This window comes from Pinus tabuliformis, chromosome 1_1 (genome assembly GCF_031772625.1).
Source record: "Pinus tabuliformis cultivar Carrire ecotype Pingquan chromosome 1_1, CPIR1, whole genome shotgun sequence".
Classification (NCBI taxonomy): Eukaryota; Viridiplantae; Streptophyta; class Pinopsida; order Pinales; family Pinaceae; genus Pinus; species Pinus tabuliformis.
The window spans coordinates 213,241,465-213,255,727 of record NC_142297.1 but is presented as its reverse complement, the minus strand read 5'-3'; the positions used below and the strand labels follow the sequence as shown (position 1 = coordinate 213,255,727).

General features: G+C 37.2%; 1 protein-coding gene across 1 annotated transcript in view; it reads left to right on the top strand.

Moving 5' to 3' along the window:
* LOC149212293 (pre-mRNA-splicing factor ATP-dependent RNA helicase DEAH1-like) overlaps positions 1-14,263 on the top strand; it is a 445,368-nt gene that overhangs the window by 27,493 nt on the left and 403,612 nt on the right. The window contains exons 4-6 of the mRNA XM_089391813.1: positions 10,740-10,925; positions 11,171-11,243; positions 11,599-11,606. Of these exons, the coding sequence (XP_089247939.1) occupies positions 10,740-10,925; positions 11,171-11,243; positions 11,599-11,606 (267 nt within the window). The remainder of the gene's footprint in view (positions 1-10,739; positions 10,926-11,170; positions 11,244-11,598; positions 11,607-14,263) is intronic.

Below are 14,263 nucleotides of genomic sequence, written 5' to 3'. Positions count from 1 at the left end.
CAAAGAAAATACTTTGGCTTTAATGGAGTTTCGAGGGCAGCGAAAATGCAGGAATGGAGGAGCAGAAGCTAGGTTTCTAAAAGATTTCGAATTTTGCAGCAAACCCGAAAACCCAGGCAGCAAATTAAAAAAAACCGATTAGCGAAAAAAATGGTAGCTCAGAAACTTAAAAATTTCAGAATTTTTTTGGTTAAAATGTTGAATTCTTGAAACCCTTATAAAGATGTCCAAATTTAAAATTTTCGAACCCTTGGACTGCAAAATTTTTCAAATAATGTCCCTGCAAAAGTATGTTGATAAACCTCAGAGATCCAGATCTTACCCTCCAGGGCCTAGATCTAGACTCTACATAAATTTGTTCCTCAGATCTGTAGTTGCATGACAACAAGAAGCCACCCAAACAATATATACAATGATAAAAACCAAAACCCAGAAAAACCCACGTTAGAAAAATAATTACAAAATTTACAAACTGCACAAGAATGGTAGATCTATCAGATCTGAGGAGTATGAGTCCAACTCGGTTCCCAGATCTGATAATCTAAGTCTCTCAACAGCCAGATCTATCAATTTCCCACACAAATTAAAATTTTAAATTTTAAGGAGGTGCTAACTCGAAACCTTTCGCAAATCACCAACAAAAAATCTTATGATAAGCCTGAGATTCATTTTACTGGGCTCCTTAGAAAACATGGATTGGGAGTTGGTTGGTCCCACTGAAAACTTCCCCTTACACCCGAGGATCTAAAATCAAGATTTCCCTTCCAAACTCAATCCAACTATTAAAAATAGAGCGAGAAAATAAGAATAAAACTCAGACAAATAGAGATACCTGCTATTACGTTCAAAATTTATATTATTATTCTAACCCCAGCAACTGAGCAAGATACATGTACTCAAATCACTCTTTAGAAGCTATTATCAATGGCTTTAGAAAAATTTATGCATGAAAACAACACATGTTACAATATTCCGATGAAGAGTAACACCAACAAAACTTAACCCCAAAGTTTTTCTTTATTATCCAGAAAAGATTACACAAGAGCTTCTTGCTAAGCACACGACTCAAAAGGTCGGATTGATCGATTGACAAATGACTTTCTATTTAAAGATAAATCCTCCAATGACTAGTTCGACTGACACCATTAAAAAAATTTCGACCGTTGATGAAGATTAAAATTTCTTTTAATCTAATCCGTCGAAATATTTAATTCTCGAGGAAATTCGAATTTTTTAATTAAATGTATTTTAATTAATTCAAAAATTATTTTTTTGAGTTAATTTCCCAAGAAATTGGACTTTGACTTAACCCCTAGGGATCAAAGGTTTAAAATTTAGCAAAATAGTTAATTTACCTTAATCCCGGGACCTTCTAAAATTTTATTTTTAAGGACCGACGATTTTGTCTTTGGAGAATTTAAATTTACCTAGGACCTAGAATTAATTAAATTTCTGGCTTAGGATTTAATTTTTGGCCAGAAAATTTAATTAATTAACCAATAAGGGGATAAATTATTTTTCCAACCCTCAAGACACTTTTACGTCATGATTTTCACATTTTTTACATCATAAGGGGGAAAACCCATTTGTAATAGACCCTCACAGACTACCCATTTTTGCGACACAAATATAATCCAGCAGACCAAACAATTTGTAATAAAATAACCTAACCAAATAGTTAGGGTTATTTCCAAATCACTTTTACATAGACTTGATCTAAAACACTAGGACTTGCCTGAGATCCTAGGGACAAAATCCATTTCATCTTTGGGGTAAGACTGAAGGAAAACTCTGTCGACCATCTGAGAATGGATTAGTGAGACAAAAAACCTCCTAGAATGGAGATTGTCACTAGAAAAGTAGGTTTACCTAGGTTGTTACATACATGACACAAATTTGCTGAGATTATTTACATTATACACGTGCAGAAAGGGTTTGCATAACATCTTGGAAGTCAGGCTGATGATGATAGCTGGACGGCACAGACAAACCGATCAAGTGCTGTCCCTTTTGCAAAAAAAGTGGGTGTACTGCTATGGGTTGTTGACACGTAGTGGTCAACATCTGGGTCTACTTGGGGACACGCCGCTGCACCGAAGGAATGCAAGAATCCAGAATTTGCATCCACACAACGCACAAGATAACATAAGTAGCGTCCATCCAAAAATCATCATATAACGTTAAGCACAGGAAAGATATAAGCACTTCATTTATTAACTATCCTAATAACATGAAAAACATCTACCTACAAAAATAAAATACTGAAATAAAAGGGTATAAGGTTAGAAATACAATACAAAGATGCCCCATGGCATCAGATGCATTCAATATAGTGCATACTGAGCATTTGCCTGCTTTCATGCAAATCTGTCGGTTGTTTCTCGGATGTGCCCTGTCCATTCTTGCACACGGTAGGAATTTTTCCTATCTGAAAATCAAGCTACTTGCGGCCATCAGATGCATCAAACCTCTTTCTCATGGAACAATTGGAAAGCATTAAAAGCTCATGGAAATTTATAGGTTGTACAGTTATGTCTGATGGGTGGACAGATCAAAGGGGTAGAACAATAATAAATTTCGATATAGCTCGCCCTAAAGGAACCATGTTCCTAAAATCCATTGATGCATCTGTAAATGTAAAAGATGCACATTTGATTTTTTCGTTGTTCACTGATGTGGTGGAGGATGTTGGAGTTGCAAATGTTTTCCAAGTAATCACGGACAATGCAACAAATTATGTGGTAGCTGGAAGGTTGCTTTGTGCCAAATATCCCACCATTTTTTGGACTCCATGCGCTGCTAATTGCATAGACTTGATGCTAGAGGACATTGGGAAGTTGGAGTGGGTGTAAGATGTTGTGCAAGAATGCAAGTAAATTACCAAGTATATTTATAATTATGCTTGGGTGTTGAACCTTATGAGGGAATTCAGACAGGGTGAGTGTAGTCGCCCAGCTGTCACACGGTTTGCTACAAACTTTCTTTCCCTCCAAAGCCTTTTGTATGAGTACCAAGCTTTGAGAAGAATGTTTTGTAGCCAACAATGGGTATTTTGGAAAGATAGCACAAAACGAGAAACATTGTCTGTGAAAGCATTTGTCTTTGGTGATAGTTTGTGGGACAAGGTCACTGAGATTATCAGCTTCACTGAGCCCCTTGTGAAAGTCCTGAAATTGATGGATGGAGAGAAACCAACATTGGGATATATTTATGAGGGCATGGACAGGGCCAAAGAGGCCATTAAGACTTTCTAAAAGGGAAATGAATCTAAATATCTCCCTATATGGCAAATGATTGATTCCAGGTGGGACAGGCTACTACATTCACCATTGCATGCAGTAGGAGCATATCTCAATTAGAGCTTATTCTCTAATGAGGGGTCTAGCATTTAAAGAGATCCCGAGGTGATGAGAGTTGTCATGATATGCATTGAGAAGATGTTCCCGGATCAAAATATTCAGGACAAAATCAACATACAACGAGATATGTATAAGGAAGCATCTGGCATGTTTGGATTCAGCTCAAGCCAACGTCTCAAGGACAAGAAAATGCCTTGTAAGTGTTGTGAAAATTCTATCACTGCAACAACTGATTTATTTTACCTACTTATTTCCCAATAAGTTATTTATGAAAATCCTTCAGTAAACATTAAAATACATTTTGCTGCAGACATCACATCATAATACAGAAACAAACACATGCATAAGAATCGACACAACTATTTTGGACAACTAGTCCCCGGAAAAACCCAATGTGGGAAAATCGGTGCAGCAAGGGAGGATTTTATTATTCAGCAATTCTTCAGTACAACTGGGTGCCAAATTGGCTTACCCAACAGAGAGAAAATTCTTCAGCACTTCTCCCAGTCTTAGCGTCAGCCTGGCTGACCTCTGCGTAGCTCCTAGACCCTCTGCGTCAGTCCCTACCTCTCTGTGTCAGCACTGGGCCTTTCCGTGTCACCCACGCAGGCCCTCTAGTGACTGCGCAGTCTGCTGCCTCTGCGTCTGCCTCTTCAACCTCTGCGCTGTTCCCGACTCTCTGTTCCGTACGTGCTGCCTCCTGTTGCTCTCCAAACCACTAGTTCGAATTTCTTAGCTAACCCTGCTCCAGAAATCGAACTGACTGGTCTCCCTCAGTGTGTTCTCTAACTGACCCTCAAGCTTCTTCTTATACTTTTTTTGTTGGTCCTTCAACGACCGAGATTAAATCTTTAATCAATAGCTAAGATTAGATTTGACTTGATCCATGACTTTTGGAACCTTCTAACCCAGTTTTATATTAATACCCATTAATATTTTATTTTTCCGAAGTTTAGACTTAGGAACTTCATTAAAAATACTAATTATTTTAATATCTCCCAAACTGGTTAAAATCTGCCCAAACCATTTCTGGGTCTTGGAGATCTCATGTGCTTTAGCCTCTCTACCAATTTTCAAGGCTAGAGCACATCCGATGCTTCCCCAAATCAACAAGTGCAAATTGTTAGAACTTAGCTTGCAATTTTGCTAATTCTCTTTTATATGTTCGGCATTGCAAACTGATAATCTTTGTTGTTATTTTTTTTACGGCTCATTGGTGGATAGATTGTTGCACTGAGGCACCATAATTACAAGAATTCGCCATCAAAGTTCTGAGTCAACCCTGCAGTGCTTCTTCTTGTAAGCTCAATTGGTCAGTGTTTGAGCACATCCACAACAAAAAGAGAAACATGTTGGAGCATGAGAGGTTGGAGAAGTTGTTTTACATTTACTACAACCTTCGAATTCTCACAAAACAAGTGCAACCAAAGGATACATATCCAATTGTATTGGATACTATTGATTTAGAGTCTGATTGGGTTGTGGAGGAGGAGGCCCCTGATTTGAGTTGGCTTGATGAAGAGACTAAGGATCTCTCTACTTTGCCATCTCAAATGGAGACTCCAAATACACCTGCCTCACAGTTGCTTTAGCCTTCTGATGTTACCACTAGCTCCACGAGGGCTTATTCTAGGCGTGGTCGTCCATGAGTGATGAGACTCAAGATTGTTATGAGACAATCATTTATTGCTTCAGCCTTCCGTTGTTACCACTAGCTCCACGAGGGCTTATTCTAGGCGTCGTTGTCCATGAGTGATGAGACTCAAGATTGTTATGAGACAATCATTTATCATTTATGACATATGTATTTGAATTTTGAACTTGCTGACATTTTTGATTTTAATTATGGAATCATGAGTCCTTTTCTTATTCAGTATATATGTTATGAATTATTGCATATATTGTGGTTTTTATAACTTATAACGATTGGAATTATCATTAGTTTCTTTTTTGTGCTTCAAATTGACCATATTTTAAGTTTTCTTTGTATTTTGACGAGTCTTATACGAGTCTTATAAGGGTCGTTCCCAAGTCTTATACGAATCGACGAGTCAATGCCGTGATGAGTCTTATACAAGTACGAGTCGTGCAACATTGCTTTCGAGTCCCATTGACCTACTATTGTTGTCATTTGTCCTCCATAGAATTTGACCAATTTTCACTGTTAAATTGTGATGATTTGAAATGTATCATTGACAAAGAGATGGTTTGTTTTAAGTGACCCTATGTTCAATGTTTAGTGCTTGAAGGGCTTTAAAGCAGTGATGCGAAAATCATGATTTTAAGTTTTCTTCGATTTTATCGCCCGAATTTTTAATGGTTTTTTTCGTAAAAAATCGCGAGTTTTTGAAATAATCGCGATAAAAGCAAAAAAATTGCGATTCGATGCACAGTTATCGCTGGGCCGGCAGACAACGGGTTTATAAGACCAAAAAATGATTTTTTAAAATTCATTTGGACAAACAACGGCAACGACGTGGTTTGGGAGTGACCTAGGAGAAAAACCTTGGTCGATTGGGCGCTGATTGGAGGAGAAAAACAGATTGAGAGCTAAGGAGGAGAGGAATTTTCTCTAGCAAACCGGTATGGGCACCAAATTTATGTGTTTTGTAACTTTGTTTTGGTTATTTATTTATTTATTTTTTTTAAATTTTTATGTTTTTGGTTGGCTTTGGAATCTGGATAACCCATTGTTTATCAAATATTTCAATTGATACATCTGTGCTTAGCTTGATGAGAAAATTCACCAACAACAAAGAGTTGGTGCGCCCTACCATTACACGGTTTGCCACCAGTTTCATATCTCTTCAATCCCTCTTGAATTCTATGTGGGATGTGAAGAGAATGTTTCTTTCAGAGGAGTGGTATGCTTTGACAATGAGCCGCAAACTAGAGGGAGAGGACATACGCAGATTAGTTTCATACTAGGAAGACTTCTGGGCAGGAGTGCATGAGGTGTGCACCGTTATTGAACCTTTGGTAAAGGTTCTTCGATTAGTTGATGGCGAGAAGCCCGCAATGGGCTATTTGTATGAGGCCATCGACAGGGCCAAAGAACCCATTCGGGCCTACTATGATGATAAGGGAGATGAGTGGTTTCAAAGACAACTCCTCCTATGGGAAGTGATTGATGAACGATGGAACAACACACTCCATCGTCTCATTCATGCTGCAGGGATCTAGCTGAACCCCACATTTTCTTACCCATGTGGGTTCGTATTTGATGCTGAGATCATAGATGGATTCTTAACCTATGTTCAGAGGATGGTACGATCTCCAGCAGAACGTATAGAAATCTCCAAAGAAATTGAGACATACAGGATGGCAGGTGGTACATTTGGCTTTGACATGGCTGTGATTGACAGGACGACTAAAATGCGAGGTATTTTTTAGTTTGTTTCAAATTTCATTGTCTCTTCAAGTTCATAACTTCATACTTTGCTTCAACTTTCAAATTTCATTTTTTTTCTTCTTATGTTTATTTAAAATTTTATTTGTAATTTTGTTGTAGATGCATGGTGGAGAATGTATAGTGCCAGGGTACCCCTTCTGCAAAAGCTTGCCATTCGAATCCTCAGCCAAACATGTAGCTCCTCAGGATGCGAGCGCAATTGGAGTGTATTTGAAAAAATACACAACAAGAAGCGCAACAGGTTAAACTTAAAACTTAAAATATTGCAAATTTCCAAATAATTTTTTGAATTCATTAAACAATATTTTTTTTATAATTATTATTTCATGATCTTTGTACAGGTTGGAGTCCCAGCGACTTAATGACATGGTCTACGTCTACTACAATCTTCGATTGTGGGTGAGGCAACTTGAGAGGATACCTGATATGGAGGCCATCTCATTGGATGGGATTGACACCACTGTTGCATGGAGGGTTGAGGTTGAGAGGCCTCTCATGGAGTCTGCTGATGATTGGTTAGAGCAGGAGGTAGTGGAGGGGGAGGAGGAGGAGGAGGCAGAGCAACAGGCGGAGGAGGTGACACCACCTACCCGGGCTACCCCTGCCACTAGTAGAGGACGTGGTCTACCTCCTATAGCTTCTAGTTCTTCAGCTTCTAGAGCATAGCAAAGTCCACTGCCAACTCCACCAGCATCTACATCTAGAGGGAAAGGGAAAGTTATTGCATTTTCTCGCAAGAGGGGCAGAGGAAATCAGTAGTATTAGACTTTAGTTATTTGGTTCATTTTATTGTATATGACTTTATGACTCATGAGATACATTATTATATTTTTTGTTGATATTTTGAGGCTGAGTTGGGACTCAGGAGTCAGGACTTACTATTCAGGACATGATTCACTGTTATGTGTGATGTAGCACTAGAAATGATATTACACATCTTATATATTAGTTCTTTTATCATATTTATGTGTCAATGTATTTATTTTATGTTGTAGATGCTTTAGATATTAAAAAAATTGAAAAAAAATGAATATTTTTGTATTTTACTGTTTTTTCCCGATTTTTACGATTTTTTCCGATTTTTTCCCCTCGCCGATAATATCCCGATAACGATTACTGCAACATTGCTTTAAAGCCTTCCCCAAAACCTCGTTGCAAGTTTGGCTATATCATGCCTTAGAAGTTTCCATGCGTGCAGAGCTTTTGGTTCTGTATGGGGAGCTTGAAGCTCTGCACTTTCACATATCACACACCATTTAGAAGTAAGGTGCATCCAAAGTTGGTTGCGTGTAGAGCCAAGGGTGCAATAGAGTGGAGGTAATAGCCTTGCGCTGTGCACTTTTCATTGGAAGCAATAAGCTACGTGGTAAGCAAAAGCCATGCAACAATGTGGTACACTAGTAGATGGAGTGCCAAGCAAAAAACAAAAGACAGGTTATACTGATCATCTTACCTGCACTAAAAAGCAGTCTCATTGCACTCGTCTTGCTACAAGGATCAATAATATCTAATCATCTCTGACTGGAGTCCCTAGATCTCTGGATATTGGAATATGCAAACTCAGTCAACTTGACTTAGTTTGAGTTTGAGTCCAAGTTGAATGAGTTTAAAAACATTGGATTGAATATGTCTCAACTCAAATGAACAACACTGAGATGCAATGGCTCACATACTGGCAGTAAATTTTCATGGTAATGTGCTAGCAATAATGGATGTTGAGTGTAGCTTCCACTTCCTCCATGCACTCTTCAACGAAAACGTTCCTTCAAAGCCTGAGATCAAAAGACTTCAAACAGAAACAAGTTTGGGAAAAGAAGGCAAAAGCTCAAGAGGAAACCCTACTTTCCTTTTTAACCCAACCGAGGGCTTAGATTTGATCGCAAAATTTTATGACAAGGAATTGCTGTATGGTGACTTCAAACTATGGTTTTAATCATTATTATACTCATGCATTTGGCCATCCTCAAATGCATTGAATGATTGACATAGTAAAGTGTTTTTTTTGTTTGGCATATATGCTTGGTGTTGACACTTTACAATAGCGATTCCATGTTTACCATAGTCATGACATTGGCCTTGCAATACTTCTACTATTTAGCTTTTTCAAAAGCATGAATATGGTGAGGTATATAAAGGCAAGACACACAGCAATAGTGATCAATAAATCTTTTACCATATTGCTTGAGAATATGAGCTGGAGACATCAATCTTGTTGATTTCAGATTTTATTTTAGGTGCTCTTGTACATGCTCGCTTTGTTTTTGGCTTCAAAACTAACTTTGATTGCTCACTAATTATGTGTGCTTGTTCAGGAAAATAACTCACCTCCACGTGGGCTAAGACTCTAACAGTATCAGTCAAATCAGTGTCTTCCATCATCAAAGCCACAATTCAACAGCATTTAAAGTTTGAAGACTTTCACATGATGCTTGTGCTAACCTGAACTAAGCCATCCAAATCATATAACCATTTATTTTCAACTAAACCACTTCATCATCATGAGAAATAAAAGCATTGAATGCACTAGAACAATCATCTGACATATCTTTCTGGTTGTTTGATTAAACAGCCATGATATATAGGAATGACATCAAGATTTCAAAAGTATTTCTTCTCATCAGCATCAGAGCAACAGTAGATCAATCTGCTGTAACATTCATTGATTCAACTTATTTCACACTAGAAGGAACTCCCAGTGGTTGCCTAGTAGTTTGATAAGATCGCAACTTTATTAAGGTTCTGGAGTTAAGTAAAATTTTGTTATAAGGCTTCATTGCGACACTTCACAATTGTTGGGATGTTGACTATTGTGGGAGTCAACAGAATCAATGACTGATTCCACCACCATAGTTTTTGAACCTATCTCCAAGTAAGGTCTTGTACACCCGTCCTCAATGCCAACACTCCAAGAAAAGAGTATTTATGTGAAGAATACAATATGAAAGATTAATTTCTCCAAGATCTGGTGCAAAGTACAAATGCACAAGATCACCAATAACTTAGCATCACACTAGCTATTATATCCATGATCAGTCTGTCCACAAATGTACAAGATGTACAATCAATACTATCCTCAATGGATAGCAGTGGAAGCTCCCTCTATCTGTAACAATCACTGAAACTGAGCAAGGTAGCCATTCCTGTAAACCCTTTAGTCACAACTCAACCAAAACAGATCAGCCAATAATCATTGATCATCAATCTATCACAGAATGAATTATCTTGATTATTTTTCTCCAGATTAAATACAGTCTCAATCCTGATAAGCTATTTCTAATATTTTGAAATAGGATGAACAAATTCACCACCAAAATTTTTCCAAGAATGAACAGACATGCACTCACCCTTTTTAATTATGAATACGAGAAAATGGCCACAATCAAGTTTACCTGGTTTTAGAGCACATGCTATAATAATATAATTAACTTGAGTTCTGCATAAGGGAAAGCTTTTCAGTGCTTCTTGTACTGGTTTTGCACCATTGACAGGCCATGAAAGATAAAATTTCTTCTTATATGTTGCAACTGTGCAGATAAACTTTAGTATCCTATATGGGTCAAGTCTGATTCAGGTCTACAGAAATACAGAAACAGATCTTGTTCTGCTGCAACTTCTAAACCTTTTGGTTACCTGAAAACACTAGACAACTGGTATTTTTGTTAGCTCTTTTTGGTTCTGTTGTGACTTGTCTATTAGTTTGTGCTTTTCCCTATAAAGCATATGCGTTCAGCTTTGTGTTAAAGGTTTCATCATGTTATCACTTAATCTTGTGTAGATGGAAAGCAAACAAACTGTCAAATTTAAATTAGAATACTCTTTTAACTGTTTTTCTGCCTCTAATTAAGTTTCTTATTATAGAGGCATCAGAAACTTGAGCTAGGGTCGCTGCATTTGTTTGTGGGCAGAGAAAGCATAGAGGCTAGTAGATGCTACTTTCTTCATCAACGCTTGATTGTGTTTATGTATAGGCCTACCAGCAAGCTGAGAGAGAAGCAGCTGCATTTGTGAGGAAGCAAAAAGAGTATGCAATCTTAGATGCAGATGATGATGATGAAGTTGCTACAGTTGCAACATCTAATGTATCTAAGAAAGATTCTCGTCAGAAACACATTCGAAGGAAAAGGCAGCCTGATGAAAGTGATGACGATGACAAGGTATACTATTTTTCTATAATATTTTTGTGATTCCTTTTTCTTGTTTGCTTCTTTACTTTGGAGGATATGCTTTAGCTTTAGACATGCTTGGTGTCCAAGGAACTAATAATTCAGTCTCAGTTATTCATCAAAGCTGATGATTTTAGAGGTGCCCAGTTGTCTGAATGCTTTATTTTCAGAGTGGTTCACATTGTTGAGTTCAGGAATTTTTCTATTTTTTGTTATTGATGGCAAATATATTGCAGGTTGTTATAAGGCCATCAAAAATAAGATGGGGTGGAAGAAGTTCAGATGAAGATGATGAAGATGAGGAGGAAAGTAATCACAGGACTTTAGAAGTGAATGATCATGTACACTTTAAACTATGTGGTAGTAGTTAGATAGGGAATAAATAGTGAACATACAAATAATAACTAAATTACTATGACCATTTATAACTAGGCTCTACCTATCCAAAAACATCCTTTGATGAATATAAATATAAGTTATATTGAAGTTTGAACTATGGATCAAACATATATTTTTGGCTTTTGAAAATTTGAATTATCATACAATGGGGGTGTGGTTTTAACTTTTGTCTGCAAATTATTACATTCTATGCTTCTAGTTACACATGTAGCATCACATCAACTTTTCTCCCTGGGCTATTTTAGAAAGGGGGAACTGAAAGAAGAAAAACAAGTCAACCTGTGTAATAGTTAGACTATTCTATTTTTATTTCCTCTGTTACATGGTGTCATACTTTTTGTATATTTACTTCCCTTGTCAATCTCACTGTCACGTTGTGTTCTATATCCTACTCATATTATTTTTATTGGTTATGTCTCTCTACTCTTCTGATCCATTTGAAATGAACTTCCTGCCTGTCTTTCATTGTGTCTATATTCCCCAAGTGTTATTGTAATTCATGCTTTCATTCATTGTATTGTTTACATCTTTTCGCCTCCCTTGCCCTTGGCCACAAGACTCATGAAACTTTGACATCATTGGCCCCATTGTCCGACCTCCCTCTATCACTCTTTTTCTCTTGACAGGTTCTTGGGTTGGGTTGTTCACCATTCCAGCATTTGACAAACTCACTTAGTGTTTTGTATCACCGTACCTTTGTCACAGTTTTATACATATGTTGTGATGTTATACTTATGTAGTTTCTTTCTTTGTATTATTTTCATCATTTTCTATGAGTTGTGCTGGCACTTCCACATTGTATTCATACTAGTTGTACTGTTTGGTCCCATTGACCTACTTTTGTGGTCAGCTGTTGGGCATTAATAAAATTATCTTATCTTATTTATACTGTACAACCAACACTGCTTGGTATATAGGCTTTGATTAATCTTAAGTTGTTTTGATTCATTAAACATCCTCTTATCCCATCAGCTGCAACTTCTTATCATCTGTCTGGACTCTGAACAAGTCCTGTAGCTGTATAGTGTCTTTTACCTTTAGGAATAAAATTAGACATTACAGTCTCTCACTACCAATGAGTTTGTACCCATTATGTTAAATTTCCTTGAACCCAGCAACCTGGCAATCTACTATCTAGCAGATTGTTATATATCTACTAAATAAAAAGCATGACTGAGATCTTAACAAAACTTAAATATTGGAAATAAACAAGTAATCTCAATCACACATTACACAAAAGTTTTCTGCTCAATCAAATCAATTCTTCATTAAATCTTCAGAACCTACTCTGGCTCTGTTACTGGGATAATGGACCTTTGTGGAAATTACATATACTACAATAACCTAGATATGATCTAGCTGATCAAGCCTGAGACCTCTTGTGGTTGATTGGATTCTCCTTGCATCTCCTTGCACCTTCCTCGGACCTGGCACATGTGGAGGAAAGTCCTCCACCCAATCACTGAGATGTCCTCATCTCAGTGTCTTGTGCTCACTCAATGTGTCTTCTCTCGTAGCCTAGCCTTTCTTTTTTAAGCTTGAGTTATGATCGAATCCACAACCCTAATCTCCAAAGTGATTGACAGTTGAGATTAGATCTCAACATCACTTGAGATCGATGTTTGAGATTCATCTAATTCACTAATGCAAAAACCTTTGCATTTCATTAGATTAACTCACTTTTGTCTTATAAAAGAAATTACTTTAATCACTAAAGTAATTGCTAAGGTTAATGGTATATTAGGCAACTTCCGCAGGCCTAGACACTTAGGTCTGTGCAAAAGTACCTACCTGAGCTACAAAACATCAACACTTTATTGTCTGAATTTTGGACAAGGCCATCATGCTGGTTTTATGCTTTTGTATGCTTTGTGCTTAGCCATTTCTTTCATGTGCATGCATTTCCATTTCCATTCATGTCATCATTCCAAAACTCATTCTTCTTTTACTCTTAAATTAAGTCCTTGATGACAGGGATATCCCTATGATTTTGTTTCCCTTAGAGTTCTGTCTGTAACTCACTAATACTTTATTTATCTCAACTCTGTTCTATTCATCCTACCTCGTGACTAGGTTCTCTTCTGAAATTCTCATATTTTAGTTAAAGTTATCAGAACCAGAACTGGAACCAGCCCCGAGGGTCAGACTGGGACTGAAATAGAACTGGACCAGAACCAACCAGTGAATCTGGTTTATTATTAGTTGTCTAAAAAGTTACAAATTTTAACAAAAACTTATTTATGTATATCCATGTAAATCGAAACAATTATACACCAAATATCCAAGTTTGCTCATGTATATAGCATGTAAGGTTGAATATAGAAAAATGGCACTGAGTGTGATACATATGCAAAACAAAATACATATACATCAAGGTTCTAAATGGCCTCTAGATTCCAAAAACCATAAAGCGACAGCCTACAACCTACAGGCTACACAAATAACTACATATCATCAGATTCATCCCCACCTAATGGTGCCATTGTAAATAACTTGCTCAATGCCATGCAGGTCAAAAGTGTAATATCATTGTACTATGCCATTGAAAGTTTTATAATGGAAAGATATGCTGGCAATGCCACATAAGAATGACACCCCTTGCATAGTTGGATACATTTGTTCTGATCTGAGATCACTGATTGAGATTAGAAATCACAAGGGCTGGTGTGGAGTGGAGTTGTTGCTTAGGCTGTTAAAAGCCATTATTTCTTATTAGATGAAGGGAAGGCAAGCTTCTTGTTATTCCCCTTGAGTATCTAATTTAGGGTCCAAGTAATGGGCAGAAAACCAAGCAGGAGCTTTATTCAGAAGTTAGCAAGTCTGAGGAGGTTGTGGAGCTATATGAGGTATCTATGAGGAGGCTAATCTTGGATGATTTGTATCTTCTCTAGACCCAGGTATTCTTGAGTCATCAATGATGAAATTTAGAT